Raw genomic sequence first — 25,436 nt, 5'->3', positions numbered from 1 at the left:
CCCGGCCCCCACCCGCCCCCCGCCCCCGCCGCGCGCCGCGCAGCCATCTTGGCCGCACCGCCTCCTCTCGCCCTCGCCCCGCCCCTCTCGCGTAATTGACAGCAGCCGCCAACGGCGCGCGTGCGCAGGCCGCAGAGGCCTGAGCGCTTGCATAATTTGTAATCGAACCTTGCGGCGCTCATCGCAGCTCGGGAAAAACTGAGGCATCGGGCGGGGGCAGCTCTGGGCATTGCCACTGGGTGCCCGGGAAGGGAGGACAGAAGACGTCGCACTTCCCGGGCTACCCGAAGCAAGTCACCGCTCCACCTGGCCTCTGTTTCCCCCTCCGGAAAAGAGGCAGTAATAGCGCCCCGCCTGGCTCCCGGGCTCATTCCCTATAGGGCAAGAGAGAATTGAAGGAGAAAGTACAAGCCGTGTTTACAGCTCAAGCGGGACAGAGTTACTCTGCGCCAGTTCTTAACCTCTCCAAGACTTGGAGACTTCCTCTATTGTATGGGGTTAATCCACGCAATGCGCAGCACTCAAGGCAGGGAGTTGCTATGGTTATCAAGAGGGGGCTCTGTATGTGGGTGGAAGGAAGGGATATGTGCTGGCCATTGAGTGCAAGACCCCCAGATGGTGTCCTACCAGAGCTCAGAAGGAGGGGGCGACAAGCTGGCCCTGGACTCAGAAACTACAGTGCTGGAATGAAGAAGCACAGAGATGGAGCCCTGACCCAGGGGAAGACCTGGACCCAGAAGAGGAAGATGCTAACCGAGCTGGAGGGGAAGAGTCTAGCACAGATGGGGCATCTGTAGGTGTGTTTATTGAGTGATTAATGCAGGTTACCCAAGCCCAGAGCTAGTACTGCTCTCCCTGGGGAGATGAGAGGTCTTGGGCATGGATGCTCTGACACCCCTGGCTGAAGGCCTCCACACTGCTCTGTACTAAGATGGGTCACTGACTTCCTTCTCCAACAATTACGCAGCACCAAACTCTGAGCTTGGCATGTGGGGCCTCTCCTTGCATACTGCTGGCCAGCATTGCCCCTCCCCAACAGGTTTAGCTTAAGGCAGGGTCTGCCAAGTCAGCCATACCCTGAGCAAGTCACTAGCCCTCCAGGAGCCTCAGTTTCCTCATCTGAAAAGTGGAAATAATATTGCCCACCTCCCTGATTGGAGTTGAGCTGCTGTGTGTAGGGGCCTGGCTTGGAGCCCACTACTTTGCAGCACCTGTCCTGTCCTTGGCTCATGTTTTCATTCATTCAAGAAACTTTCCAGAGAGTCCCCTGCGAGCCATGGAGGACAGAGGGAAAAAGACGTGGTCCTTGCAGCCCTTCATCTGCTCCCTGCACTGGGCAGAGGACACAGGGACTCAGGCCAGCCTGAGATCACCAGGGCTGGGGGAGGGGGTGGAGGATACTGCACGCAGGGGTGGGCTGGGCCAGCCGGAATGCGGTGGGGCAGGGCTATTTAAGCCCAGGGCTGGCTGGCAACCCCAGCAGCCTGCCCTGTGAGCCGCCAGCATGGATGACATCTACAAGGCTGCGGTGAGGGACTGGGCTGGGCAGGGCTGGGGTGGGTGGGCCCACTGGGGGCTCACTCAACTCACGTTGGGGGGCGAGGTCACCCCACAAAGGTGGTGGGTAGCCAGGAGAGGGCCCAGGCAACTTTCAGCCCAGGCCTTCAAGGGGATGGTGGAAATGGCGTTCCAGTTCCAGGGTGTGGAAGGAGTGAAGGGTTCAGGGTCTTGAGAGGAGATTTCAGGTGGGTGGAGGAGGTCACTGCTTTTAGCATCATGTCTGCCCCTGTCCCCAAGTGTCTACAGCCTGTGTCACTGTCTTCCAGTCACATCTCCCTTCGCTCCTGTCTGTGGCCTCTGGATCTTTGCCTTTCTCCATCTCTTTCCATCTCTTTGTTCCTCCCAGCTGTCCCTCTGAGTCTCTGCTGCTGTCTCCCTGTCCCCAACCCCCCCATCCCTGCCCCTCACATTCTGCTTCTCTCACTTATAATCCCCCACCTACCTCCAGCTCCTTGGATGGCTGAAGATGCTGTGGAGGGTGGGACAGGAGTTTGAGGAGGGGCTGGAGAGCCAGAATCCTGAGCTGGAGAAGGGACTTAGAAATTTGAGGTAGGCAGGGAAGCACTGGGCATAGGGGAGAGACAGGGGAGAAGGAATAGAGAACGGGGGCCGCAGCCCCCATCAGGCCCGGCAGGCTCAGGGTGCAGTGGTTTAGCCAGGGGTGAAGGCTGGAGAGTGGTCACCCCAAGTCCCTTCAGCATCCTGGGGTGCACTGACGGGCTTCAGATACTAGTCCCTCCCAGGAGTAGGGGGTGTTGCTGACCTCCCCCTGCCCCAGAGGCAAGGACGTTCAGCCCAGACAGCTGTCCCTGAGGGAACCGCTCCCTCAGCCGTGGGAGCACAACCCCACTCCTGGGCAGGGAAGGGCTCCAGCTGGCTTTGGGGCCGTCCCTGCCTATCCTGCAGGAGTCTGTGGAGCTGGAGGGGGGGCAGCCCTCCACCCCGTGCCCATACAAGGCCTGGTGGGGCTGGGGACTAATTTTGGCTCCTGAGGCACCAGCAGGCCAGGGGGCCAGATAACGCTGCCCCACCCCCTGCATGCCAGAGTCCCCAGAACAATCACCAGGTTTAACTTTGTCCCCCGTTAAAAATAGCCCAGTGGCCATCCCGGTCAGGTTACATCCCCACACTGGTTTTATTGTCCCAACCTGAGGGACAGCTGTCCCTCAGGCCACCCAGCTTGGATTTCAGCAGAGAGGCCAAAAGAGCATTGAGTGGTCACTGACTATTGTTACTCAGGGTCACCTTGGCCCTAGAGGGGGTGCCCACCTGTCACCCTGGCCCTAAGACCAGCCTCAGTGAGGCCAGCTGGGTCACCTCAGGGCTTTGGGGGGCAGGGAGGGAAGACTGAGGACTGTGACCTGGGAATGGCCTGCTTCTTCCTGGCTTCAGTTTCCCCATCTGTGGAACGGGTTGATTTCCTTAATAGCGGCTGAGTCCTGAATCTGAGTCCTGAGACCTCTTTTCCTCTCTAGGTAGAACAGCTGACCGAAGAGCAGAAAAATGGTGAGTGCCCCAGCACACGCAGGGGTACAGCAGGGCCGGGCTGGGAGAGCATGAGGACCCCAGAGGCTGGGGTCCCTCTCACTGTGACCTCAGAGGTCTTGGAGGGAAACTTCTGGGCAGTTGGCAGGTAGCCCCAGAGGTCTGGCCTCCTGGGGTCCTGGCTTCTGAGCCCTGGCCTCTCTGTACCCCCGTCTTCGGACACAGAATTCAAGGCAGCCTTTGACATCTTCGTGCTGGGCGCCGAGGATGGCTGCATCAGCACCAAGGAGCTGGGCAAGGTGATGAGGATGCTGGGCCAGAACCCCACACCCGAGGAGCTGCAGGAGATGATCGACGAGGTGGATGAGGACGGTGAGCCCCCTGCCCTCCAGCAGACCCGCCTCACCCTCAGCTTGCTGAGGACCCGAGTCCCGGCTCTGCCGCTTCTTACCCTGGGCCTTCGAAGGAACCGGCTAGCCTCTCTGAGCCTCGGTCACGTCATCCGTGAAAAGGGCATGACAACCGCACTCGCCTCACGGAGTTGCTAGGGGGACGCACGCAGGGACAGCACCGGGGTTTCACGCCGAGAGCATTTTAACCCTCCCTCACTAGCGGCCGTGCCGCTCCCCTTGCAGGCAGCGGCACCGTGGACTTCGACGAGTTCCTGGTCATGATGGTTCGGTGCATGAAGGATGACAGCAAAGGAAAGTCTGAGGAGGAGCTATCAGACCTTTTCCGCATGTTTGACAAGTGAGTGTGTGACCCTGGACCTCTGACCCTGACCCAGCAGAGGTGGGGAAAGGGGGACAGTCTTGTGACCTGAAGGCCTCCATCTCCTATTCTGGGCAATGCGAGAATGGGATGTCCCACCTCCCTCCCGGCGGCCCTGCCTTGCTTCTTCCCTTCCTCTGGCCCGCACCATGAGCTCTGAGGTCCCCTTCACCCCCCACCCCTGCACAGAAATGCTGACGGCTACATAGACTTGGATGAGCTGAAGGTGATGCTTCAGGCCACGGGTGAGATCATCACGGAAGACGACATCGAGGAGCTCATGAAGGATGGTGACAAGAACAACGATGGCCGCATTGACTATGATGGTGAGTGGGGGGCGCCACGCTGGATCCCTGCTGCCCACACCCTGCCCAGGCCCCTTCTCTGATCTAGGCCTGTCCTCTCTCCGCAGAGTTCCTGGAGTTCATGAAGGGGGTGGAGTAGACCCCAACCCTCACCCAGAGCCGCCTGTGCCACCTTCCAACTCCAGCCGGGCCCTGGGGTCTGGGCCAGGGACGAGGGCCCCAGGATGTGAGCTTGGGTGTGTCCTCGACCGTGGGCCCTCCCTGACCGCCTCCCCCAGCCCTATCCTAGGGAATGCAAATAAAACCCTGCTCCCCGGAGGCCCGGTGTCTGGCATTCATTCCCCAGGGGGCTGTGGATGCTCTGATGACCATTTCCTCCCGGATCCCCGAGCCTGTGCTCTGTGCATCCCCGTACACCACGTTGTGCCAGACAGCTTAGATTAGGCTGGAGATCACCACGTTCCGTGGCCCACTGGCTCCTTTCTATGACTGCTGATGCCCAGGCCCCGTCTCCGGAGATTCAGCATCTGGACTTGGTCGTGCCCCAGGAATCACATTGAACAGGCTCCTGGGGGCTGTGGCTTTGGTTGCCAGTGGCCGCTGAGAAGTCCTGTGCTTGGAGAGAGCAGAGCACCCTGCGAGGCCCCAGAGGCCACTTGGCACGGCAGCCCGGCTGCTTCTCAGCTCTGGTTGCAGAGAAGCAGGGGCTACGGGGGCTCAGTGGGCTGTGGCGCTCGTCCATGTGCCCACTCGCTTGCATTTCACTCTGGTAACACTGACTCCCCGGGACTGGGGGACACACTGTCTGCTCTCCCTCCAGTCACCCATTTGCAAGCTGAAGACCCTAGAGCCTAGAGAGGTGCAGGGACCTGTCAAGGCCATCCAGTGAGTCTGGAGGAAAACAGAGCCACGTGGCTCCCAGCCCGGGGTTCTGTCGGATGCACCAGGTCCACACAGACATAATTTCCAGTTCCTCAGAACCTCAGAGGCTCCAGCAGCCCACTTTCCCTCCCTGATGGAATGGAAGTGTGAAGCTTGGTGGCTCTCAGCTTAGTGGGGACCAGAGCTGCAGCCACAACAGTGGCAATGGCCTTGGAGAGGGGGGCAGCAAGGACGTGGAGGTGTCCGCAGTGGTGCTCGCAGGAGCAACAGCTGTCACAGTGTGTAGGCTCCGGCCAGAATGCCAGCAGCTGTCCTTGCCCCGCCCGGCCACTCTAAGGCCTCTCCACCTGTGCCCCAGCCTCAGCATTCCCCAGACAGGCCCAGCATTCTGGAGACAGTCTTGGAATTCTGGAGATGCCTCCAGGGAAAGCCAGAGCCACAGGAGGTGTCCGGTCCCTGGACAGGTCTCGGGGAGAGCGGAGGGGTCCCTTCAGGCCTGCCCTTGGGAGCTGGAGAACTCAAAGACCTACACGTTACACCCAGGAGCAACGACATCCCGGGAGAGGAGGCAGGGCCACCGTGGGCCCACCTGCCCCAGTCACATCCCTACCCTGTGCCTGGCATGGGCCGGATGCTGGAACCCTTCAGAGGGAGGCCCCATCCCTAATTTCGTGAAATTTACTGTCAGCTCAGGAAGCTATGAGGGTGATGAGTGGAGTGAGGAAACCAATGTGGTGCTGGAATGGGGATTGTGGAGATGCGGTGGCCACGAGGTAAGAGTGGTCTGGGATCCCGAAGGAAGTGCCTTTCTGGTCGGACAATCACAGGAGAGATGGAGAATCCTTGGTCCATGTCAAAGCTGCGCTGCCTCTGGGGCGGGTGGTGGGGATGTCAAGGCAGGGCTGGAGCTAAATGAGGGGGCAGAGAGAGCTCTGGAAAGTCACGCGTCCTCAGAGTAAGAAGGGCTTTCCTGGCTCCGGTCCTGGATGAGGCCCCTGGGGAAAGGGGGTATAGACAGAGGTGGACACCGGCCATCCCATGTGGGTAGTCTGGGAGAGAAGGTGTAGCCAGGGGCATGGGAGAGATGCTGGCTGAATGAGGGGCCCTGGGAGCCAGGAGGGAAGGATGGGGACATTGAAGGCAGCTGGTGGCCCTGTTAGGGACCTAGAGGCCCCTGGGGCCTTGGCCACCTGGACATGAGGGTTCCCTTGGAGCCTGACTGGAGAGAATCAAAGGGGTGAGGTGAGGTAAAGGGGAGATAGTGGGCATGGACAAAACTGGTGCAGCTTGACAGGAAATGCAGGGAGATGTGGAGTGCAGGGAGCTGTTTAAGGAGGAGGGGCAGGGAACACTGGGGAAAACCCCAGTGAGGCCGGCATAGGGCGATGCAAGATGCAGGGGTGAGGCTACAGAAGGTGAGTGGCTATGGGTCTCTGGGGAAAGATTTAAGGGCCTGGATCCAAGCTGGGCAAGGAGAATGGGGCTGAACGCACGTGGGAAGAACTGGGGCAGTGGGGATACTGAGCACAAGATGGGGTGTCCACAGGAAGGGATGTTCTGAACGGAGACGCTGAAGGTCACATCCTTATCGGTGGTGAGCTGGAGGACGAGGACAGGTAGCTGAGGTAGGGGCAGGAGAAGGTGGTTGCTGGTGAGGAGGACGGGGCGGGGGTGCCCGGGGAATGTGGGCTGCTGTTGGGATGGGAAAGGAGAAGAGAGAAACTCTAAGAGTTAAGCTTTCCGTGAACAAAACAGGAGGATGGCTGGGCCAATTATCAAGAGGATACATGGGGTGGGGGAGGGTTGTGCCTTAAAGAGGGGTCCACAGGGAGGGGAGTCTGTGCGATGGTCCCAGTGTCTCTTTTTTTTCAGAATGAGGTTGGTTGGGGAAGAGCTAGAGGCATCCATTCCTTCCAGGCATGCCCACCCCAGAATTCTCACTGGGAGAGGCTGGGCTGTGACCCTCCATATACCCACCTGCTGGCTCCCGACGCATGAGCACGCACATCACGCGTGGGCTCACAAGCTCCCACCAGCACCGGGCACAAAGCTCCCCCATGTGCATCGCCTATTTTGACTGTTTTGCTGTATTCGGTCCTTTCCACTTTTTCTGGGCTATGGCATCCTTTGCCGAGATAGTGCTTCCTCCATGAAGGCTCCCTTGATTTCTTGATCAGAAGCAATCGCTGGAGTCTCCTACTGCTCCTGCCTTTTCATAGTACGGTTGTCTGGTTACTGCCTGCTGCCCCAAAGGCTTTGGTTTCTGCTGGGTGGCCCCACTGCCCTGCGCAGGGCTTGACGCAGCAGGCCCCTTTAGGACCTACTGCAGTTCCCCCTTTGTCCATTAGATGGCACAAGATGCCTGTGGCTGGACCCATTGATCTGCGAAATCAAGGGTACCTTGGGGTCTGTTTCCAACTTGTGGCCAGCAAGCAGGCGGCTTCACAGAAGATCCTCACCCCCTTCCCTGGCTGGGAAAATGAGGCCCAAAGAGGGAGAAGGCCTGCTTGAGGCCACACAACAAGTTAACAGTAAAGTTGGGGCTCCCAGCCCCTGCCACAGGCTGTTTGTCTGCAGTGTGGTGTGGGCTGCCCGGCACATCTTGCTCCAATAGACCCAGGCCTCCCTGCAGCCCCAGCTGGGGGGCTGGCTGAGCTGAGACCCCCAGGGCGAGCTGGCAGACTGAGGAGTTGCTGGGCCCCTGCTCACAGCTGGTGGCCACATGCTAGTTGAGGGGCTGTCCAGCTCAATCTTCAGCCAGGTGCTGGCCTTCAGCCCAGTCTGCAGGCTGAAACGTCTCCCCAGGGAGATGGAGGCAGAGGGGCTCCACCCTCCTGAGGGCCCATGACATAATCACCACCGTGCCAGCCCCTGCACAGGCACACCTCACTAGCGTAGAGCCTGCTACACCCAAGGCGGCCGCTCCCTGGCCGTGCAAGGAGGAGACTGAGGCCCAAAGAGGGGAGGGCTTTGGCCAAGCTTCCCGGAGGAGCCAGAGGCTGGGTGAGCTGAGTAGCCCCTCGCCCAATGCCAGGTCAGGACCCCCTGGGAGGAGGCATGTATGTGGCAGGGGGAGATGGAGACAGGACAGGGTTCCAGGTTCCTGGGTCCTTCCCATGCTGACTCAAGGAGCCAACCTGTGTCCCTTCCAGGGATGAGATGGGGATGGGGGAGACAGGATCCCAGTACCCCAGGAGTCCCAGAAGAAAAAGAGAGTCCCAGGAAGAAGGGGCAGGGCTGATCAGGGCCTGCTGTCAGCCTTCTGTGTGGCCTGGGCCAGGTCCTTTGGTCTCTGATGTCCCCAAGTTTCTTGACCACCATCTAAGGGCTCAGGCTGGTCCATCTGGGAGGCCTAACTTGCAGGAGTTTCTAGAATCCTTGGAGCTCCTACTCCAGCTGAAGCTTGAGATCTTAGTGCCTAGAGCCTTAGATTCTGAGTGAAGGGCTGTAGGGGGGGTGGAGTGGTAGTGGGGGGTGGGGGCAGAGACAGGGGCTGCTGTGGGATGGGGGGCATAAGAAGGTCCCCTCACTTGCCTCTATTTAACCCCTCAGGCTCAGCTCTCCCTTGTCCCTCTTCTGTGGCTCTCCTGCCCCTGAATCAGTGCTTGGAGCAGAGGGAATGGGGGAGGGGGTGATGCCCTACCTCCACCCTCACTCTGGTGGGATCATAGGTATAGGGTCTGTGTGCAAAGGGAAGCTCTGGAAAGAACCCACCACTCACCTGGTGACACTCTGGGCCCTGGGGCTCTGGCGGATCTGCAGGGCTGAGGGACGAAGGCAACGGGGGAGTTCCCTAGCATGGAGTGCATCCTGTCCTCTGCCCCAGTGAGCTGGGAAGGGGCCTGGAGGCCAGGCAGGGACAGGCTCGGGTGGAGGAGGCTGGGCTCAACTCTTGCCAATCCCCGATCTATGAAGTGCGGCCAGACTTCAAGCCCCCACGCAAAACATGGAGTCCCTTGGACTGGAATGACCCTCCCAGGCAACTTGGGCCCTGCCAGGGGAGCTGGGGAGTCAGGCCAGTGCTTCAGGGAGCTGGATCCTCCTGGTATCAGGGATCTGGGCCCAGATTCAGTTTGTCTCTGTTGTGGGGTGTCTGTCATGGGCAATGGAAGGGCAGGGAGCAAAGGAGAGCTCAGCTAGACCTCTTGCCAGCTCACCAACCTCTGATCTCTGACCCCCCACTTGCCTTCCAGGCTATGTTCCCCCATGACATTTTGTTGGAGCCCGGGGACTTGGGTTTGTGGACATTTCATGTAAACCACCCACACCCCAGCCGGGAAGAGTCTCCCCAGTGGGAAACCAGCCAGTGTGACACAGAGGCATTAACTATGCCAGTGAGGGTGGAAAGAGAGGCAGCAGGTGGATGACCAAGGGAGGGGGGCTCCCGCTGCTCGCTCCCTCCCTCCCTCCTCCTCCCCGCCTTCCTGGCCCTGCAGGGGGTGGAGTCGCTGTCTTATAAGTGTCAGGCCTGGCGGCCACGGAGCAAACTGCAACCAGCGGCCAGCGGTGGAAGGAGAGCGGCTCAGCAGGCAGCGTGGTGCCCTTGGTTCCCCAGCATGGCCCCCTCGGCCTGGGCCATCTGCTGCCTCCTGGGGGGCCTCCTGCTCCGCAGGGGCAGCACCAGCCCTGGCCCCAGCGTGCCCCGCCTGCGGCTCTCCTACCGAGGTACTGGTGCTCGCCCTGTTCCAGGGCGCGTCTGTGGGAGCCCAGGACGCTGTGACATCCCGTCCCCAGCTGTGGGGTCCCAGCCAGCCCCTGGCAGTCTCTTCTGCCAGCCAGAGGGATGCAGTCACTACCCACACAGCCCGTGGGAAGGACTTCACGGTCATTTCCCGAGATGGTGCTCCAGCTGCCGTCAGAGGCGGGAACTGGGAGGGCAGAGGCAGGTCCCAGGAGGGTGGAGGTGGGAGAGACAGAGACACAGGGGGACGTCCTGAGGGGGCTTCTGAGAAAAGGAGAGAGGCATGGAGGCCCTGAGAGGCCTCAGTAGGGATGGGCAGTGGGAGAGATGGGGAGGGACGGAGAGGACAGGTCTGCCAGAGGTGTGCACTCAGCCTGGGCGCCTTTGCAAGCCTGGGGCAGTGGCTTGCAGCGGAGTCCCTTCCCGATTCCCATAGCCTAGCCCCGCTGCCGTCTGTCTCTCGTCTCCCACTTCACAATGCCGGCCTTTGTCTTTCCCTCTCTGTCCCAGAAGCTCTTCACAGCCCGGGGTGGGGTGGGGGCATCCCAGCCTCCCCTCTTTGCCCCTCCTGGCCCAGGAGCTTCCTCTGCAGATCTAGCCTGGTATGCCGGACTGCAGTTGGTGCAGACTGCTCTGATGTGGGGACGGTCCGGGGAAGGTCCCTGCGCCATGGAGCTCCGTGACACTTCTTGGGGAAACTAGAGGGGTGATCGGCTTCCCTGGGAGCCCCAATCCAAGTGGGGAGACCCAGGCCTACTCTGGGAAGTCTGAGAGGGGAGACATGGTTCTACTCTGGAGAGTCCGTAGTTGGGTCTGGAGGGGAGAATGTGGTCCTGTCCTGGGAGCTGTGGTTTGGGGCAGAAGTCAGGCTATAGGAAAATGCCTAAATAGGGCAAATCCCCTTGAAAGTGCTGTCAGACATGGAGGGCTTCCTGCAAGAGGCTGTTGATGAGTTTGGGGATGGAGTGGGTACTGGGCTGGCCACTTTGGGTGGGTCATCCTTTGGGCAGGCTTTCCCCAGGGTGGCCACCATATCCTGCTGCCTGCCCCTTCGGCCACCTGTCACCTCCACATCCCTAGCCAAACCCCAGGAACCTATTTCAGGATCCTCAGCTCCTGGAACCAGCATCCCCGGAGCCACTGGGGCCTGGAAGGGCAGTGTCTATGGAGGAGAAAGACTTCCTTAGTCACGTCCCTGGACTAGAGCCTTGGGCTCCAGCCGGCCCTACCTGGCCTTTCCCATACCCAGGCCTTTGCCAGGTGTTCCCTCTGCTGGCATGCTCTCCCCTGTCTGTCCACCTCTCCCACTGAGTCAGCCTTGCCCACAGCTCACACTCACCCAGCCTTCTTCCAGGCTCTTTCCAGCACTCTGCCCAGTTTGCTACCATAAGTTCTGCCAATGAGGCCAACTTCCCTGGGGACTGGAGAGGACACAGGTGGGCACAGATGGGGAAGGAGATGTTAACTGAAAGATCAAGAGACCAAGGGCTGAAGGGCTAGGAAGCAGGACTCAGAACCCCCTGTCCCACCCACCCCCAGAAGCCATTTCCCAGAAGCCCTCCAGCAGGCCTGTGGATGGAAACACTTTCCAGATGTGAGTGTGTGTGTGGGGGGGGTAAATGCACAGCTGAGCCCTCCACCTCCACACCTTAGCAGGGGAAGCGGGCTGAGCGGTAGGCCCTGACCCCCAACCTGCTCCCTCCTAGATCTCCTGTCTGCCAACCGTTCCGCTGTCTTTCTGGGTCCCCGGGGCTCCCTGGACCTTCGGGCCATGTACCTGGATGAGTACCGGGACCGCCTTTTTCTGGGGGGCCGCGATGCCATCTACTCTCTGCGGCTAGACCAGTCGTGGCTGGATCCCCGGGAGGTGAGCGGGACTGATGGAGGGGAGGATCTGCCTGAGAGCTGGGAGGCCAGCGGGGGACCAGGCTGTGAGGTCAGGAGTCAGCCAGGCTGTGTTTTCAGGTCCTGTGGCCACCGCATCCAGGACAGAAGGACGAGTGTGTTCGCAAGGGAAGAGATCCCTTGGTGAGTGCTGTCAGGAGTGACTGCCCCCCAGCCCTGACCAATACCCAGGGCTTGACCCCCTGTGGCCACTCCCCCAGGTACTTGTGCTAGGGGCATTTGGAGCAGATCTTGAGGGCTCTTGAAGGTCTGTGAGAATGTCACCCCACCCAGATCCCCAGAGCTGAACAGCCAGGCAGGGCTGAGTCCTGGGGCCCAAGGAGACAATAAGCACCCCCTCATCCCCTCCACCCCACCCCTCTTCTCCGTGCTAGGTGGAGTGTGCCAACTTTGTACGGGTGCTGCGGCCCTACAACCGGACCCACCTGCTGGCGTGTGGCACTGGGGCCTTTCAGCCCACCTGTGCCCTCATCACAGTCGGGCATCGTGGGGAGGTGAGCCTGGGACAGTCCCCACAAGGGACTGGGAGGCAGTGACATTTCCTCCCTGCTGTCTGAACACTCCCCATTGAGCCTGGCTCGGGGCAGAGGGGTCAGGGGTGTGAAAGGCATCTTTGTGCCAGGCTGACCCCGTTGGCAAGGCCCTGAATGAGGGTGTCTTCCGCCCACTCTCCAGCTGCACGTGATGGCCACTGCCCGGGTGGGGGGCTGGTGCTGTTTCCCCGGTGACACCCTTCCCTCCCTTCCTCCCTCTCCCCCAGCATGTACTCCACCTTGAGCCCGGCAGTGTGGCAAGTGGGCGGGGGCGGTGCCCACATGAGCCCAGCAGTCCCTTCGCCAGCACCTTTGTAGGTGGGTGACACTCAGGCCAGGGTGGGCATGATGAGAGGGGGGCTGGCAGATGTCCTTTGGAAGGGCTGGGGCCAGCTACGGGGCCTGGCCCTCCTCCCCTGACTCTGCCCCATTCTCACCCAGGTGGGGAGCTCTACACGGGTCTCACGGCTGACTTCCTGGGGCGCGAGGCCATGATCTTCCGGAGTGGGGGTCCTCGGCCAGCTTTGCGTTCTGACTCTGACCAGAACCTCCTACATGGTGAGGCCAGGGTCTGCCCAGGGCAAGGCTGGCTGGGGTCTGCCCCCGGCACTGACAGGGAGGCAGGAGAGCCCTGCACTGGAGTGGGGATGGGAGGGATGGCCCAACCCCACTCTACTCCCTGGGACTCCAGCCTCGAGTGGGGTCCCTGTGCCTCTTCCCCTCCCCGCTGGGTTCAGCACCTCCCCCCCAACCCAATCCTCCCCTGTGAGGCCCCCCCAACCAGCTGCACCCTGTCACCTCCCAGACCCGCGGTTCGTGATGGCCGCCCGGATCGCCGACAACTCGGACCAGGATGATGACAAGGTGTACTTCTTCTTCTCGGAAACTGTGCCCTCGCCCGATGGTGGCCCAGGCCGTGTCACCGTCAGCCGCGTGGGCCGTGTCTGCGTGGTGAGAGCTGTGAGGAGGCAGTGAGGTTCAGATCCTCACTGCACCCCCTTCCTACACCTGTCCCCACCAGCAGCAGGAGGGAAACTGAGGCAAGGGTGTGAAGCCAACATCCATGCCTCTCCCCCCAAGGGTGAGGGTGGAGGAGCAGGAGGAGGGCGCATCCCCGTGGAGCTCGAGGCTGACTCTGACACTCACCCCCCAGAATGACGCAGGCGGCCAGCGAGTGCTGGTGAACAAATGGAGCACTTTTCTCAAGGCCAGGCTGGTGTGCTCCGTGCCTGGCCCTGGTGGTGCCGAGACCCACTTTGACCAGCTGGGTAAGGGCATGGCCGGGGGCAGGCCCGGGTGTGGGTACGGAGGGCTCAGAGCCAGTGAGTGGGGGGCACTGACGGTGGCCTTCTGTCTCCTAGAGGATGTGTTCCTGCTGTGGCCCAGCTCAGGGAAGACCCTTGAGGTGTATGCTCTGTTCAGCACAGTCAGGTGGGCACACGGGCCTCCCCTCGCAGTCCCATCCCTGGTCCAGTCTCTGCACCCCCAGCGTCCTCTGTTGAGCCTCTGCTTTCGTGTCCTGACTTTACCATGGGTCCCTGTCTCTGCCCCTGACTCAAGGACTTGGAGACTCTATTCTCTCTCTCTTTCTCTCTTTGTCTTTCTTTGCTTGGGTGTCCTGTTTTCCAGTCTCTGCTGTCTGCAGGCACCATCACCCTCTGTCCTGTCCAAGGAGCCAGGCTCCTTGACACCTGTGACAGCCACTCTGGCCTGACTGTCCCTGTCCGTCCTCGGCAGTGCCGTGTTCCAGGGGTTCGCTGTCTGTGTGTACCACATGGAGGATATCTGGGAGGTCTTCAAGGGGCCCTTTGCCCACCAAGATGGTCCCCAGCACCAGTGGGGACCCTATGGAGGCAAGGTGCCCTTCCCTCGGCCTGGAGTGGTGAGTGTCTGCCTGGAGCCAGGCCAGGGGAGAGGGACTCCACCTTGGGACAACCTTGGGGCTGAGCTGGGGCTCCAGAAGGGCCGGGTGGGGTAGGGAGGGGAGCAGAGCCCTGACCACGTTAAGAAGCCACGGCAAGCACGGCCCCTCCGAAGTCAGCATGCCCAGGCGGTGGGGCCTGGAGACAGGCTGGGGGGTGGCACATGTGGTCCCAGGATGCTTCAGTGCTCTCTTTGCTGCCAACGCAGTGCCCCAGCAAGATGACAGCACAGCCAGGACGACCCTTTGGCAGCACCAAGAACTACCCAGACGAGGTGCTGCAATTTGCCCGAGCCCACCCACTTATGTTCCAGACTGTGCGGCCACGGCTGGGCCGCCCCATCCTTGTCAAAACGCACCCGGCCCAGCAGTTGCATCAGATCGTGGTGGACCGCGTGGAGGCAGAGGACGGGACCTATGACGTCATCTTCCTGGGGACTGGTGGGTGGGCTGAGTGGGGAGTGGGGTGGCCTGGCTGGGGAGGTGTGCCGGCAGGGGGCGGGGCGCTCCTTCTCCCACTGATCCCTCCTTCCCTGTCCTAGACTCAGGCTCCGTGCTCAAGGTCCTCGCCCTCCAGGGTGGGGGCTCCACTGAGTCCGAGGAAGTGGTCTTGGAGGAGCTCCAGGTGTTTAAGGTGAGGGCGGGCTGGGGGGAGGGGGTACTGATGGGAAGGGTCCCCCCCAGCCCCACTGCTGGGTCTAGGCCTGGCTAGTGGAAGTGAAAGTGAGAATCTCGCTGCTGCAGGGCCTTGCTGATGCTCTGTCTGGCCGTGGGGCCCAGAGAAAAGTTGGAGGGCTCAGGGAGGGGTGTCCAAGGTGATCACCCCTTGACAAAGCCCTGCCAGGCTCAAGTTGCAGTGAAGGGGTAGCTGAGACCCCAAGTCCCTAAGGGCTTCTGTGGGCCCCTCTATAGAGCCAGGCAGGGCACCACCTGGGGGACTGCTGTGCTCCTGACACGGGACAGGTGATGTGGGGCCGCTGCCTCCTTGCTAGAGAACAGGGCTGTGGGAGGGGGCACGAGCTTTGTGCTTTTCGCCAAGCCTCCTCCTTGGAGGCCAGCCAGGGTGAGGGGACCTTTCTAATAACCCGACGTCTGGGAAAGCTGTCTGGCCGCAGTTGCCAGGGAGGGCACTGACCCAGGCTGGGAGGTAGAGGGCTGGAGGAGGCTGAAGCAGGGACCCAGGGGAGGTCTGGCCCCAGCCCACCCCCCTTGGCCCTCCTCCTTCCGCAGGTGCCAACACCCATCACTGAGATGGAGATCTCTGTCAAAAGGGTAAGAGCAGCTGCCATCCCACCCCTCCTCCTTCCTCTAACCCCACATCTGAAGCACTTTGAGTGCGCCAGTCTGCTGGCTGCTGGAAAGCGGTGCTGCAGCAGGCCCTGGGGCTGCCCGATGAGGCCTTCCAATGAGGCTTGCGAGTCCAGCAGGGAGCTGAGATGCCCGTGCATGAAACTAGTGGGCAGTGGGAGCCCTGAGTAAGCGAGGCTGTGTTCAGAGAAGGGGAGGTCCACAAAGGCCAGCCCCCTGGGGAGACAGCTTCATGCTGGAAAACAAAATCCAGAATTTAAATCAAATAGGGGAGAGCCACTTTTTAGAGGTCGGCTGCGTCCTTTGGCAAGTAGCAAAATCTCAAGTTTATCCACCCCGGTTTATCTTTGGGTAAAGCCCAACTTTTGTATTGGGATTGCTTAAAGCAGAGCATACTTCTAAGCTCAGAGGTAAGTCAGGATAAAGGTTACTGAGGTAAAGAGCAAAAGCCAGCCAGCAGGAAGGGCCTGGAGAAGCTCCTTAGGGAAAAGGTCTGCCCCGTGCCCTCCGTGGCCTAGCACTGGGTCTGATGTAGGTCAGGTGTGTGATAAACGTTTTTGGGATCTGGGGAGGCATCCAAGAGGTTCTGGAAGACTGCCTGCAAACCGTGGGGAGGTCTCAGGAAGCCCAAGGGGGCCAAGGGCCTCGCTGCTTCTCGGTGGGGCCCAGGCTCACGTTGGCTCTGCTTGTGTCCCTCCCAGCAAATGCTGTATGTGGGCTCGAGGCTCGGCGTGGCCCAGCTGCGGCTGCACCGCTGTGAAACTTACGGCAGCGCCTGCGCCGAGTGCTGCCTGGCCCGAGACCCATACTGTGCTTGGGACGGCGCCTCCTGCACCCGCTACCGGCCCGGCAGCGGCACGCACCGGTCCCGCAGGCAGGACGTTCGGCATGGCAACCCTGCCCTGCAGTGTCTGGCCGAGAGCCAGGAAGGTGAGTGGTGGCAGGCATGGGGGTGCCAGCTGGGCTCCCACAGGCCACTCCTCGCCCCTCTGGCCTGGGCTCAACGGCCCCCCCGGAAGGGTGGCCTCAGATGGGTCCATCTTAACACCCCGCCCTCGGTTTTCCTACACAGGCAGCTCCCGTCAGGGGGTGGGTGGAGGGTCTTCGGACAGAGTGATGGACACCTAGGTCCCTGTCGCACTGGTGGGGGCCCCGGGGTCCCACAGTTCTGAGCTGAGCCCCCCTCCTCCTTCCCCCAGAGGAGGCTGAAGGCCCCGCAGTGGCCACCACAGTCTACGGCACAGAGCACAACAGCACCTTCCTGGAGTGCCTGCCCAGGTCCTCCCAGGCAGCCGTGCTCTGGCTTCTGCAGAAGCCAGGAGGCCAGGGGCCCGACCAGGTGAGCAAGCGCCCTGCCTCCAGCCTGCCCACGTCCTGATGCCACATCCCTCCCTGAACTCCAAGTCCTGACCCCTAGGGAGCCGCTCTGGGGGGATCCTGCCAAGGTCAACTGAGAAAAAGTGTCACCTCCGGGAACGCCCAGGCGAGATAGGGGTCCAGCGATGGGAGTCTGCCCACTCCCAGGCACAGAGCTGAGCTTTGGGCGGTGGGGCAGCAGAGGTGGAAGAGAGGGAAGCGGGGGCTGGGCTGGTCAAGAAGCCTCCCCATGCTGACACATATGGCTCATCTTTGAAGGGGTCTCTTTCCCAGGGGTTCTTGGTTCTCCTCTGCCCGGGGTTGAGCCTAACTTATACTGAAACTTGCACACACATACACCCCTACACACACACCCACTGCCTAGCTCAACACTTTCTCCGTGGAGTCCAGCTGTTGCCCAGGCCCTCTCCTCCCCCATCCGGAAAGGTCTGACAACCCCAGAAATGGCTTCGGTCTGGGGCCTGAGGAGGGCGTGGGTGGGGCAGGTTGAGGAACCATTCTGGAGGCTCTCCCGTGGGCAGGGAAGGGGAGGGAGTGGGTTGATTACAGGAGGGGCTCTCCTTCCAGCTTGGGAACTGGGGGAGGCCAGCTTTGGGCCAGCTGTTGGGCTAGGCACTAGGAAGACACCCCCAGGAGGCCAGAGGCAGTGAGCAACAAGACGGTTACACAATAGTCACGCCCAAGCGGTCCAGCCTCCACGTGCAGATGTGCAGACAGGGTCCAGGCCCGATCAGAGTAGCACTCCTGCCTCCTGCACTGGGGTGGGCACTCAGCCCACCCCTGGCTGGGGGAGCAAACAGTGCAGACAGGGACAGGGAAGGCTGTGTGTGTGTGTGTATGTGTGTGTAGTGGAGGGGACTTCTGGTCCTAGGGCTATGGGTATAGACCCCCTGAATAAAAGCCCATAAGTACCTTTACACACTCTGGTCCCTGGGACTATGTGGCAGGGCCCCCAAGGCCGAGGTAGGTGCCCCAGAGCTCTGACTAGGGGGAAACCAAAAGCTTCCTTCGCAAGCCCCGTCCTGTTTCTGCAAGTAGCTCACAGTCCGGAGGAGGAGGCCAGCCCGGGCAGGTGAGAGCGGGGAGGGCAGTGCTTCAGCGCTGGGCCCTGAGCTGTGACTCTGGAACCGCGGGGAGAGAAACTGATGGGGGGTGTGCCCTACTCCGTGCCCCCCTCACACCCTCCCACACCCCAACAGGTAAAGACGGATGAGCGAGTCCTGCAGACCGAGCAGGGGCTGCTGTTCCGAAGACTCAGCCCCCTGGACGCCGGAATCTACACCTGTAAGACACTGGAGCATGGCTTCTCCCAGACCGTGGTCCGCCTGGCGCTGGAGGTGATCGTGGCCTCGCAGCTCAACAGCCTGTTTCCTCGGGAGCCAAGACCAGAGGAGCCCCCCGCCCGGGGAGGCCTGGCCGCTACCCCCTCCAAGGCCTGGTATAAGGACATCCTGCAGCTCATCGGCTTCGCCAACCTGCCGCGGGTGGACGAGTACTGTGAGCGCGTGTGGTGCTCCTCCAGGAGCCGGAGCAAACAGGCCAAGGGCAAGAGCTGGGCGGGGCTGGAGCTGGGCAAGAAGGTGAAGAGCCGGGTGCAGGCCGAGCGCAATCGGACGCCCCGGGAGGTGGAGGCCACATAGGAGAGCGTGGAGGAGAGGGTGGTCGGGATGGACCGGGTGGCCCGGCAGCCCCCAGATTCTCCCACCCACCCAGCTAGGGCAGAGGGGGGCCAACATGCCCAATTGCCTCTTAGAGATGGGAGTCTCTGCCCCCCATACTTCTACCAGGCTGCCCACAGGAAAGGCTGGGGCCCAATGGAGGGGCCCCGTGTCCGAGACCTGTTCCCTGCCCCTCTGTGCTCCCAGTCCTAGGCTGGAGCCAGCACCCTCTGGCTGCTGCCAGCCCCGGTGGGCCTGCTGTTTGTTCTCAGATATGGCCCCCAGAGCGCATTTCCGCTTGTGCCCGGCCCTGCGAAGGCTGGGTGGTTCTTTCCCAGCCAGCAGAACAATGGCCATTCTGAGTGGGTGTGTGGGTGCGTCCGAGGAGGTGCCTGGGCAGGGGGCCCTCAGGCAGCCAGAGGAGGATGGAAGTACCCTCTAAGCTAGCACCCATCAAGAGGACCTAGCGTGACTTGGGGTGGGGAAGGGAAGGTGCTGGGAAGGTGGCACAGCAAGACCTCCCCTTACTTTGTGCCCTGATATCTTGGTGGCTCCCTGCTGCTGCCCACCCCTCTTCTCCATGACAGAATCATAGAAGTGTAGACAGCCCGAGCTCCTTGGCACCCAGGGGTGGTCTGGGTCTCAGGCCCTACTTCATAAACCAAGCGGTGTCTCACAGTCTGACTTGCCTTTCCCAGACCCCAAGTGGCCAGGCCAGGTTCCCTGGGATGCCCAGAGCTCCTGCCGGGATTCTCCCTTCCCACCGTCAGGGTCTTCATGCTGATGATCAGGGAGAGGGTGGATTCTAGGAGAATGTCATCCCCCCTCACTGTGGACTTGGGGTGGGGCGAGGGGAGCTGGAATGGGCAGGCCAGGAGGAGGGGGCTGTCTTTCACTGGGCAATGCAAGCATGCCCACAGCTGGGGAGGGCGGAATGTGGCGGCTCCCTCAGCAAGCTGCAGCTGGTGGGAGGACCAGTTGCACGTGATTTGCCCGGGGGCACAGAGGACTGGAGGCTTCTGGGATGGGGAAAGGGTGAGAGGCGCTAGCATGGGCTATGGGACCCCAGGACAGGCATTCTCAAGAACCCAGGATAGCATCAGTTAGCTCAGGAGCCACAGGAAAACCAGATGTTTCCCACCCTGGAATCTTTGGTTTCTACTAAGTAAGGGTTGGTGGTGAATGGTTTCATTTATGAAGACTTCTCTCTTTTAAGGGAAAAAAAAAATGGAGGGCAAGAGCCTGTTAAGTCCTGCCGGTTCTTGGGGGTGAGGCTCGGGGCCAGGATGCATTTTGTCTGGGTGTGTAGGGAGGTGTTTTTGCCATCAGCGGCGATGTGTTTCTTGGACTGGGGAGCACGGAGGGGAGGAGGAGGAGGACTGAATGAAAAGTCATCCCCAGCCTGCAAATGAGCAGGTTAGTGACGCACAAAACCAACTGGAGGGGGACAAGAGTTTCAGGTTCGAGATTCCCTCCGTGAGAACAACCAAGAGGAAGAAAGGAGGAAAAAAAAAAACAGATAAAAAGCAGGACAGGACTTCCTGCTCCATTGAACTCAAACCCAGACTGTGAGTCTAGCCTTGGATCTTATCTGAGTCACCCCGACACACCCAGAGAACTGGGGTCCGAAATAGGCCCCCCTTTCCTCTTTGACTTCACGGGCAGTGAACCAGAGGCACTGAGATTGACTTGACAACCCCTTGGGAATCCTCGGGCCTGGGGTTGCTGTGGCTGGGATGTCTGCAGATAAAAGCAGAGGAGAGGAGGACTGTGGGGAGGGGGGCTGGAGAAGGGAGCAGAGGCCATGGAAGAGTGGCAAGAAAGAGCACGGAGCCCCAGGAATGGGTGCTCAGGGCTGCAGCCCCTCTATTCCAGAGAAGCAAGGAAGAAATGTCCAGGCTCTCAGTGTCCTCTAGGCTGGACCCAGGCATGGCCGCTGCAGGCATGGCCGCTCCAGGCAGGGTTCTCTGGGGGAAGTTACTCTGGAAAATGGAAGAGGAGCTCAAAATCCTGAACAACGAACACCTGCCCTTAGAAAATTATGGACAGCTTCTGCCAACTCACCACACCTCCCACCCCTGTGGTACTGTGTGTGATTAACTCCTGGAAATGCCTCTATGTGTGAATTCTATTTTTATATTCATATGTTGAGATCGGCCCTGTGGTTTCTCTGTCTTCAGAGCACACTTCACATAATTACTATTGTTATTTTTATTGTCATGACCACCTCTGTGCTCTGATGAGGATACACGGTGGTCTACCACACAGACCTACAAAGAGAGCGATGAAATGAATATTTATATCACATAATTATATCATTATTGTATCTCTGTATTTCTGTTCTAAATTGACTGATGCCATCTGTGTGAGCTAGAAAGGAAGAGCCTCTCCATCCATTCCAGGAGGGAGAAGGCCACCGTAAGGGGTATATTCTAGAAGGGAGGGAGATGGGCATGAGGGGAAGGAAGGAAGGAGTCAAAGGGCTTTGTCTAGGAAACTGAGATGGCTTATTAAGTTAAGAAACTCCTGCCCCTCAGGCTTCTGAGACTGACCTTCATGGGCTTCAGGAAGATCTTGAGTCAGAAAGAAAAAAAGAATGCTGGCAAAGGGCAGCTGAGCACGTAGGCAGCCTTGTTCCTTTTCCACAATAACACTTGATATTTCTAACAGCAACACTTGGCCTGGTGCCTGTCTTCGTCTTGGGCCACATACCAACGTATATTAAGGCCACTGTGCTCTTGCCTGGGGTGCTGGGCTGTGCTATAGGGGTTGAAGATTCTGAGGAGGAGGGGAAGTCTGGATGCTGCTGAAGGTGCCACTGACCGATGGCTCCCACTCCCCCAGTGACATTATGCCCCTGCCCAAATAACAGAGCCCAGTGCTGCTGCAGGGAGATGGCAAAAGACGGGCGCGATTCGAAGGTGGGATGGACATCTTGCCAGGGAGACTAGGTTCTTGCTAGTGTGCTGAGTACAGGCCCTCAGCCCACACTAGAGCAGGCGGCTTAACAAGTCGGTCGGTCATCTGTCCCATCTTGCAGCCCAGCAGCGGGGCCCCTCCTCTTGCCCCTGGGCCTGGCAGAACGGAACCGCGGTGCCCTGCCCTAAGCTTCCACCACCACCGCCTGAGAAACATCGTCAGCCCCCACTTGGCACGGAGTGTAGGCCTGGTAGGCACTTGACCTCCACAGCCCCTTCTCTCCCTAGGCCACAGCAGCTCTGTTCCCCCCTTCCCACCCCTTGGGCTTGGACTTCTCCCCCTCATTCTTCCTACCTTGAGTCCTATTTCCTGCCTCGGGGGCCTCCCTCTCTCTGGAAGCTTTTTCCTCCAAATCTCATACATCCCCTAGTCTTTGGGCCAGTGTCACCATTTCCCAAATGGGTTTAGCATGATAAGGGTCAAATAAATATGGGGATTTCTGTCCCTTGAGCCCCCACAGTAGCTGCTGTGTGTGCAGCCCGTTTGCCCTGTGAAACGCCTAAGAAGCCCAGGATGATGTCCCATTAATTTGCATGTCTGCTGTGAGCTACAGGATTCTCCCAAACCTGGGGTCCTTTTTTCCCCATCAAGTAATCACCATCTCATGCTTCTACTGTTTTGAAGCATACTTTGGGAAAACACGGGTTTGATTAATTCCTTCCCCTGCCATGTGAGATTAGTTTATTGATCTCTGCTTTCTAAGCCTGTAAACTCTGGAGGCCCTGGCCTCCCAGATGGAAGAGCCACAACTTGGCTTCCCATGCCAGGCACTGAGCAGGACCCGCCATCCCAGGGCTAGGGCTGCCAAGCCACCAGTCTGCTGGCCCTGGGGCCTGGCCTCTGCCCATCCTCCCATACCCAGTCTGCCTCCACAGCCCACTTCCTGGCAAGATCCTCTGTGGGTGGCTAGGGTTCCCCCCAAGTCTATGGCTTTCCAGCAGTCCAACAGACTCTTTCTAAGGAAGGCTGGGGGTAGGGAGGGAGCAGAATAGAGGAGGAAAGCAGCTCTTCACACTTTCTCAAATGGTCCCCTTGCACTCAGCGAAGCCCAGGTCAGTTTCTAGACATCCCTCGACTCCCCCAGTTGGAAGAGGGAGCAGGCAGCAGCCATCAGGAGCCAGACTGTCCTCTCCATGGGTCCAGATGCAGCTTCAGCAGGGGTGGGGGGTTGGGCAGGGAACTCACTCGCGTGCCTCTGCCAGTCCAGTGCACTGAGGCTTCTCCAGCCAGCCACATCACCTTCTTAGAGCTAGGAGACAGCCCCATTTCCATTCCTAGTTAGGGATCCACCCCAGCCTTCCCCAAGTGCTGGTTCTCAGGGTCTCCCAAAGGAGAAGTTTCAGGCCACACCAAGATCAAATCCCCAAGGTTTCCTGACTACAAACTTGGCCCTGGTGTAGGGAGACGGCGAGTGGGTGGAGCTAGGTTTCATACAATACCTGCCGAGGAACTTAAGGGCTGTTGGGCCCCTGCCCTGTCTCCCCTTCCGGACTCACCCCCCACCCCTGGGGAACAGGAGATGAGGCAACAGCAGCTGTGGCCCTGTGCCCGCTTCCCACTGCCCCGCCCCTGCTCACCCTTGCCGTGGGTACTGGGTACCGCTACTGGGCCCATTCCCTAGAGGCCTTGTCCTAATGAAGCCTTTCACTTTCCCGCTGGATTTTCACTAAGGAAACTCCTGGTTCCTCAATGCAGCCTTTTCAAAGAGCATTCTCCGCTGAGGATGGGAAGTGTTGCACGGACTCCAGGGAGGCCTCCTAAGGGACACCTGCCCCTATCCTCACCCTGACCTTAGCAGTCAGCTAGGAGCTTGCACTCAGGGACCCTGCAGAGGGGGACTCAGGTGATCAGTCCTGACCTCTTTCCCCCAGGGAGGAAGATGACTGACCGAGTGTACCCTCATCCATCCCAATGGGGTGTGTTTCACTTCCATAAGCATCCCACTGGGCAGAGAGGGAAGACCAGGAAAAGGGGACTGGTGTGGGCTTGCAAGGATTCCAAAATGAATCAACAGAGGCCTGCAGCAGAGTCCAGGTGTCTGTCATCAAATGGAAAGAACGACAGTAGTAGGGACACACAAAGCCCAGATAGGCCTGTTAGGAGGACAAGGGTTGGCGGGGGCGGGGGCCTCTGCTCTCACAGATAAAGGTACAAAAGAATGATGTGGCAGACCAGCAGCTTGCTTTATGGACATGACCTCATCTGTTCATGCTGCCTCCCACCCCCAGCTGATAAGAATCTGGTGCTGTTTCCTGTAGTCCAAGGGTCTCAGACAATGGTGTGAACAGGCTGGCCCTGCTGGAAAGGACATTGTTTGGGGAAGAAAAAACACACCAGCACAAAGACAGGGCAGGACCTGTCTAAATGTAAGGGCCTGTTTACAAATCCCTGATTTCCAAGAGGGGGGAACACAATGGGGAATTGTTTTTGGTGAGTCTGGAGTCCCCTCCAGAATGCTCCTGGGGTCTGGGGATGGCTTTGATGGCCTAGACGGGTCTCAGATGCTCTGAGGGGGATGGACACTGATGGCGTGGATGCCTTCCTGTTTATCAGAGGTGCTCCTAGGGCAGGGTCAAGGAAAAAGTTTACACCAAAGACAAGGGGGAGGAGCCCTGGGCCTCTCTCCTTCCATCCGGGCCTCCTGCTGTTGCACCGCTCAGCTGTTGCACACGCTAGAGGTGGTTTGCTGCAGAGAAGCTAGAACAAGGTTTTCGTTTTTTGTTTTCTGAAAAAGATCAACTTTTTGGTTTATGGCCTCCAATTGCCACATTGCCTTTTGGAAAAAAATGTACAAGGCACGAGACCCTTCCAAATAGCAGACGCCTCTGGAATGGGGCTTCCTAGTTTAGCCAGTAGGGAGACTTCTCACACCTGGGGCCCCCCCATGATGTTACAACTCACCTCCAGCCAGTCTGGGAGCATACAGGAGCTAACACAGTGTCCCTGGGGGCAGGGCCAATGGAGATGCTATTGCTCATAGCAACCTCTGGTCTGGTCCACAGGTTAGAGCCTTTGATGTCACTAACCAGAGGCCTTGATGTCAGTGTGTGTGTGCGTGTGTGTGTGTGTGTGTGTGTGTGTAAGGAGAGGGGGGCAGAAGAAAAACAGAAGTGTATCACCCATTTCCCTTGGGACTGGCAGTCCTCATTTTTGGGGGTAGGAGGAGGGCAGCTGGAATTAGAAGGATCACTTTGGGTCTGGACAGACCGTGAAGGCAGACCTGTCTGAGGATGTGACCTGTGATGCAAGTGTCATCAGTAACTTTTATACTAATCTCTAAACCCAACAGAAGCGCACCTCATGAATAAACGCAAATGGAAGTGTTTAGAACAAGCGAAGAGCAGTAGGTGCCATGCAAACCCAAAATAGAAGCAAGCTTTCTCAACGTTCCAGCTCCTCACTGTGCTAACAGTGCCCTCTGGTGTTTGACAGTGAAATAACAGGCTCCTGAATTACAAGGTAGAAGCACTCCCATCGATTCAGTAGACATCAAACGGCCTCTGAATGTGGGGTCCGGAGCCACACACCACTGGGCGAGAAAGGTTGATAAGACAAACAGGTCCCTGCCTTTAAGGAGCTTCCAACCTAGAGGGAGAGATAGATAAACAACTGTAGGACCAGGTGGAGAGTGACGCCCGCTCTAATAGGCATATAAGCAGAGACCAGTGGGAGTGAAAAATGGCTCTTATGCTGGGTTCAACAGGCTAAGGATAGAGGCTATGGCTCTCCAGACTGCAAACCTTATGCTCAGGGCCCAGTGTTCCGGGGTAGTCAGGGCAGAGTGCCCGTGGGTGGGGCGTCCAGGGAGATGAGGCTGAGTAGGGCCATATTTGTGGAAGGCCTTGGATGCCAATCTCAGCAGAGCCATCCTAAGCAAAGGGCTAGCAGATGTTTATGGTAATTAGCAGAAGGGAAAAGGGCGGATTTGCCAGCAAAGCAAGTGGACACAGGAAACCGTGAGGAGAGCAGGCTTTTGCTTCAGTCCTCTGTGGCACAGGCGTCCGAGCTGAGCACGTGGCAGCGGGATGGGAAAGAAGGCAAACATTCATAAAACATTCAAATTGACAAGAA

The 25,436-nt window shown here is 59.3% G+C and overlaps 2 protein-coding genes across 3 annotated transcripts; both read left to right on the top strand.

Annotated features, from left to right (window-relative positions):
* Positions 1–1,499: 1,499 nt before the first annotated feature.
* On the top strand, positions 1,500–4,371 carry TNNC1 (troponin C1, slow skeletal and cardiac type). The gene is given in 6 exon segments (NM_001304864.1): positions 1,500–1,528; positions 3,036–3,066; positions 3,271–3,417; positions 3,681–3,795; positions 4,006–4,142; positions 4,229–4,371. Coding segments are annotated over 6 exon segments (486 nt in total). The 5' UTR covers positions 1,500–1,504; the 3' UTR covers positions 4,261–4,371.
* A 5,128-nt stretch (positions 4,372–9,499) lies between these two features.
* On the top strand, positions 9,500–23,753 carry SEMA3G (semaphorin 3G). Of its 2 annotated transcripts, none has more exons than XM_019799398.2 (16): positions 9,500–9,668; positions 11,391–11,551; positions 11,650–11,712; positions 11,964–12,083; positions 12,350–12,440; positions 12,564–12,680; positions 12,928–13,073; positions 13,276–13,390; positions 13,484–13,553; positions 13,860–14,004; positions 14,358–14,484; positions 14,586–14,677; positions 15,274–15,315; positions 16,053–16,281; positions 16,551–16,690; positions 17,928–23,753. In XM_019799398.2, exons 1-16 carry the CDS (start codon positions 9,560–9,562, stop codon positions 18,366–18,368), a joined length of 2,208 nt encoding a protein of 735 aa, XP_019654957.1. In that variant the 5' UTR covers positions 9,500–9,559; the 3' UTR covers positions 18,369–23,753. The 2 variants fall into 2 exon arrangements, with proteins under 2 accessions (XP_019654957.1, XP_002919044.1); XM_002918998.4 differs by having other exon boundaries at positions 14,253–14,484; positions 17,928–23,752.
* Positions 23,754–25,436: the final 1,683 nt, after the last annotated feature.

Source organism: Ailuropoda melanoleuca, chromosome 4 (genome assembly GCF_002007445.2).
Source record: "Ailuropoda melanoleuca isolate Jingjing chromosome 4, ASM200744v2, whole genome shotgun sequence".
In the NCBI taxonomy this organism is placed as follows: domain Eukaryota; kingdom Metazoa; phylum Chordata; class Mammalia; order Carnivora; family Ursidae; genus Ailuropoda; species Ailuropoda melanoleuca.
Note: the sequence above shows the minus strand (reverse complement) of the source record. Positions and strands in the feature narration are given on the sequence as shown.

What these genes read in the sequence shown, in the direction of transcription:
- SEMA3G (XM_002918998.4), top strand. Translation starts at nt 9,560, where the DNA reads ATGGCCCCCTCGGCCTGGGCCATCTGCTGCCTCCTGGGGGGCCTCCTG. An exon ending in GACCCACTTTGACCAGCTGG is followed by an intron (nt 13,391 to 13,483) that starts GTAAGGGCATGG and finishes TCTGTCTCCTAG; the next exon opens with AGGATGTGTTCCTGCTGTGG. An exon ending in CCTTCCCTCGGCCTGGAGTG is followed by an intron (nt 14,005 to 14,252) that starts GTGAGTGTCTGC and finishes CTGCCAACGCAG; the next exon opens with TGCCCCAGCAAGATGACAGC.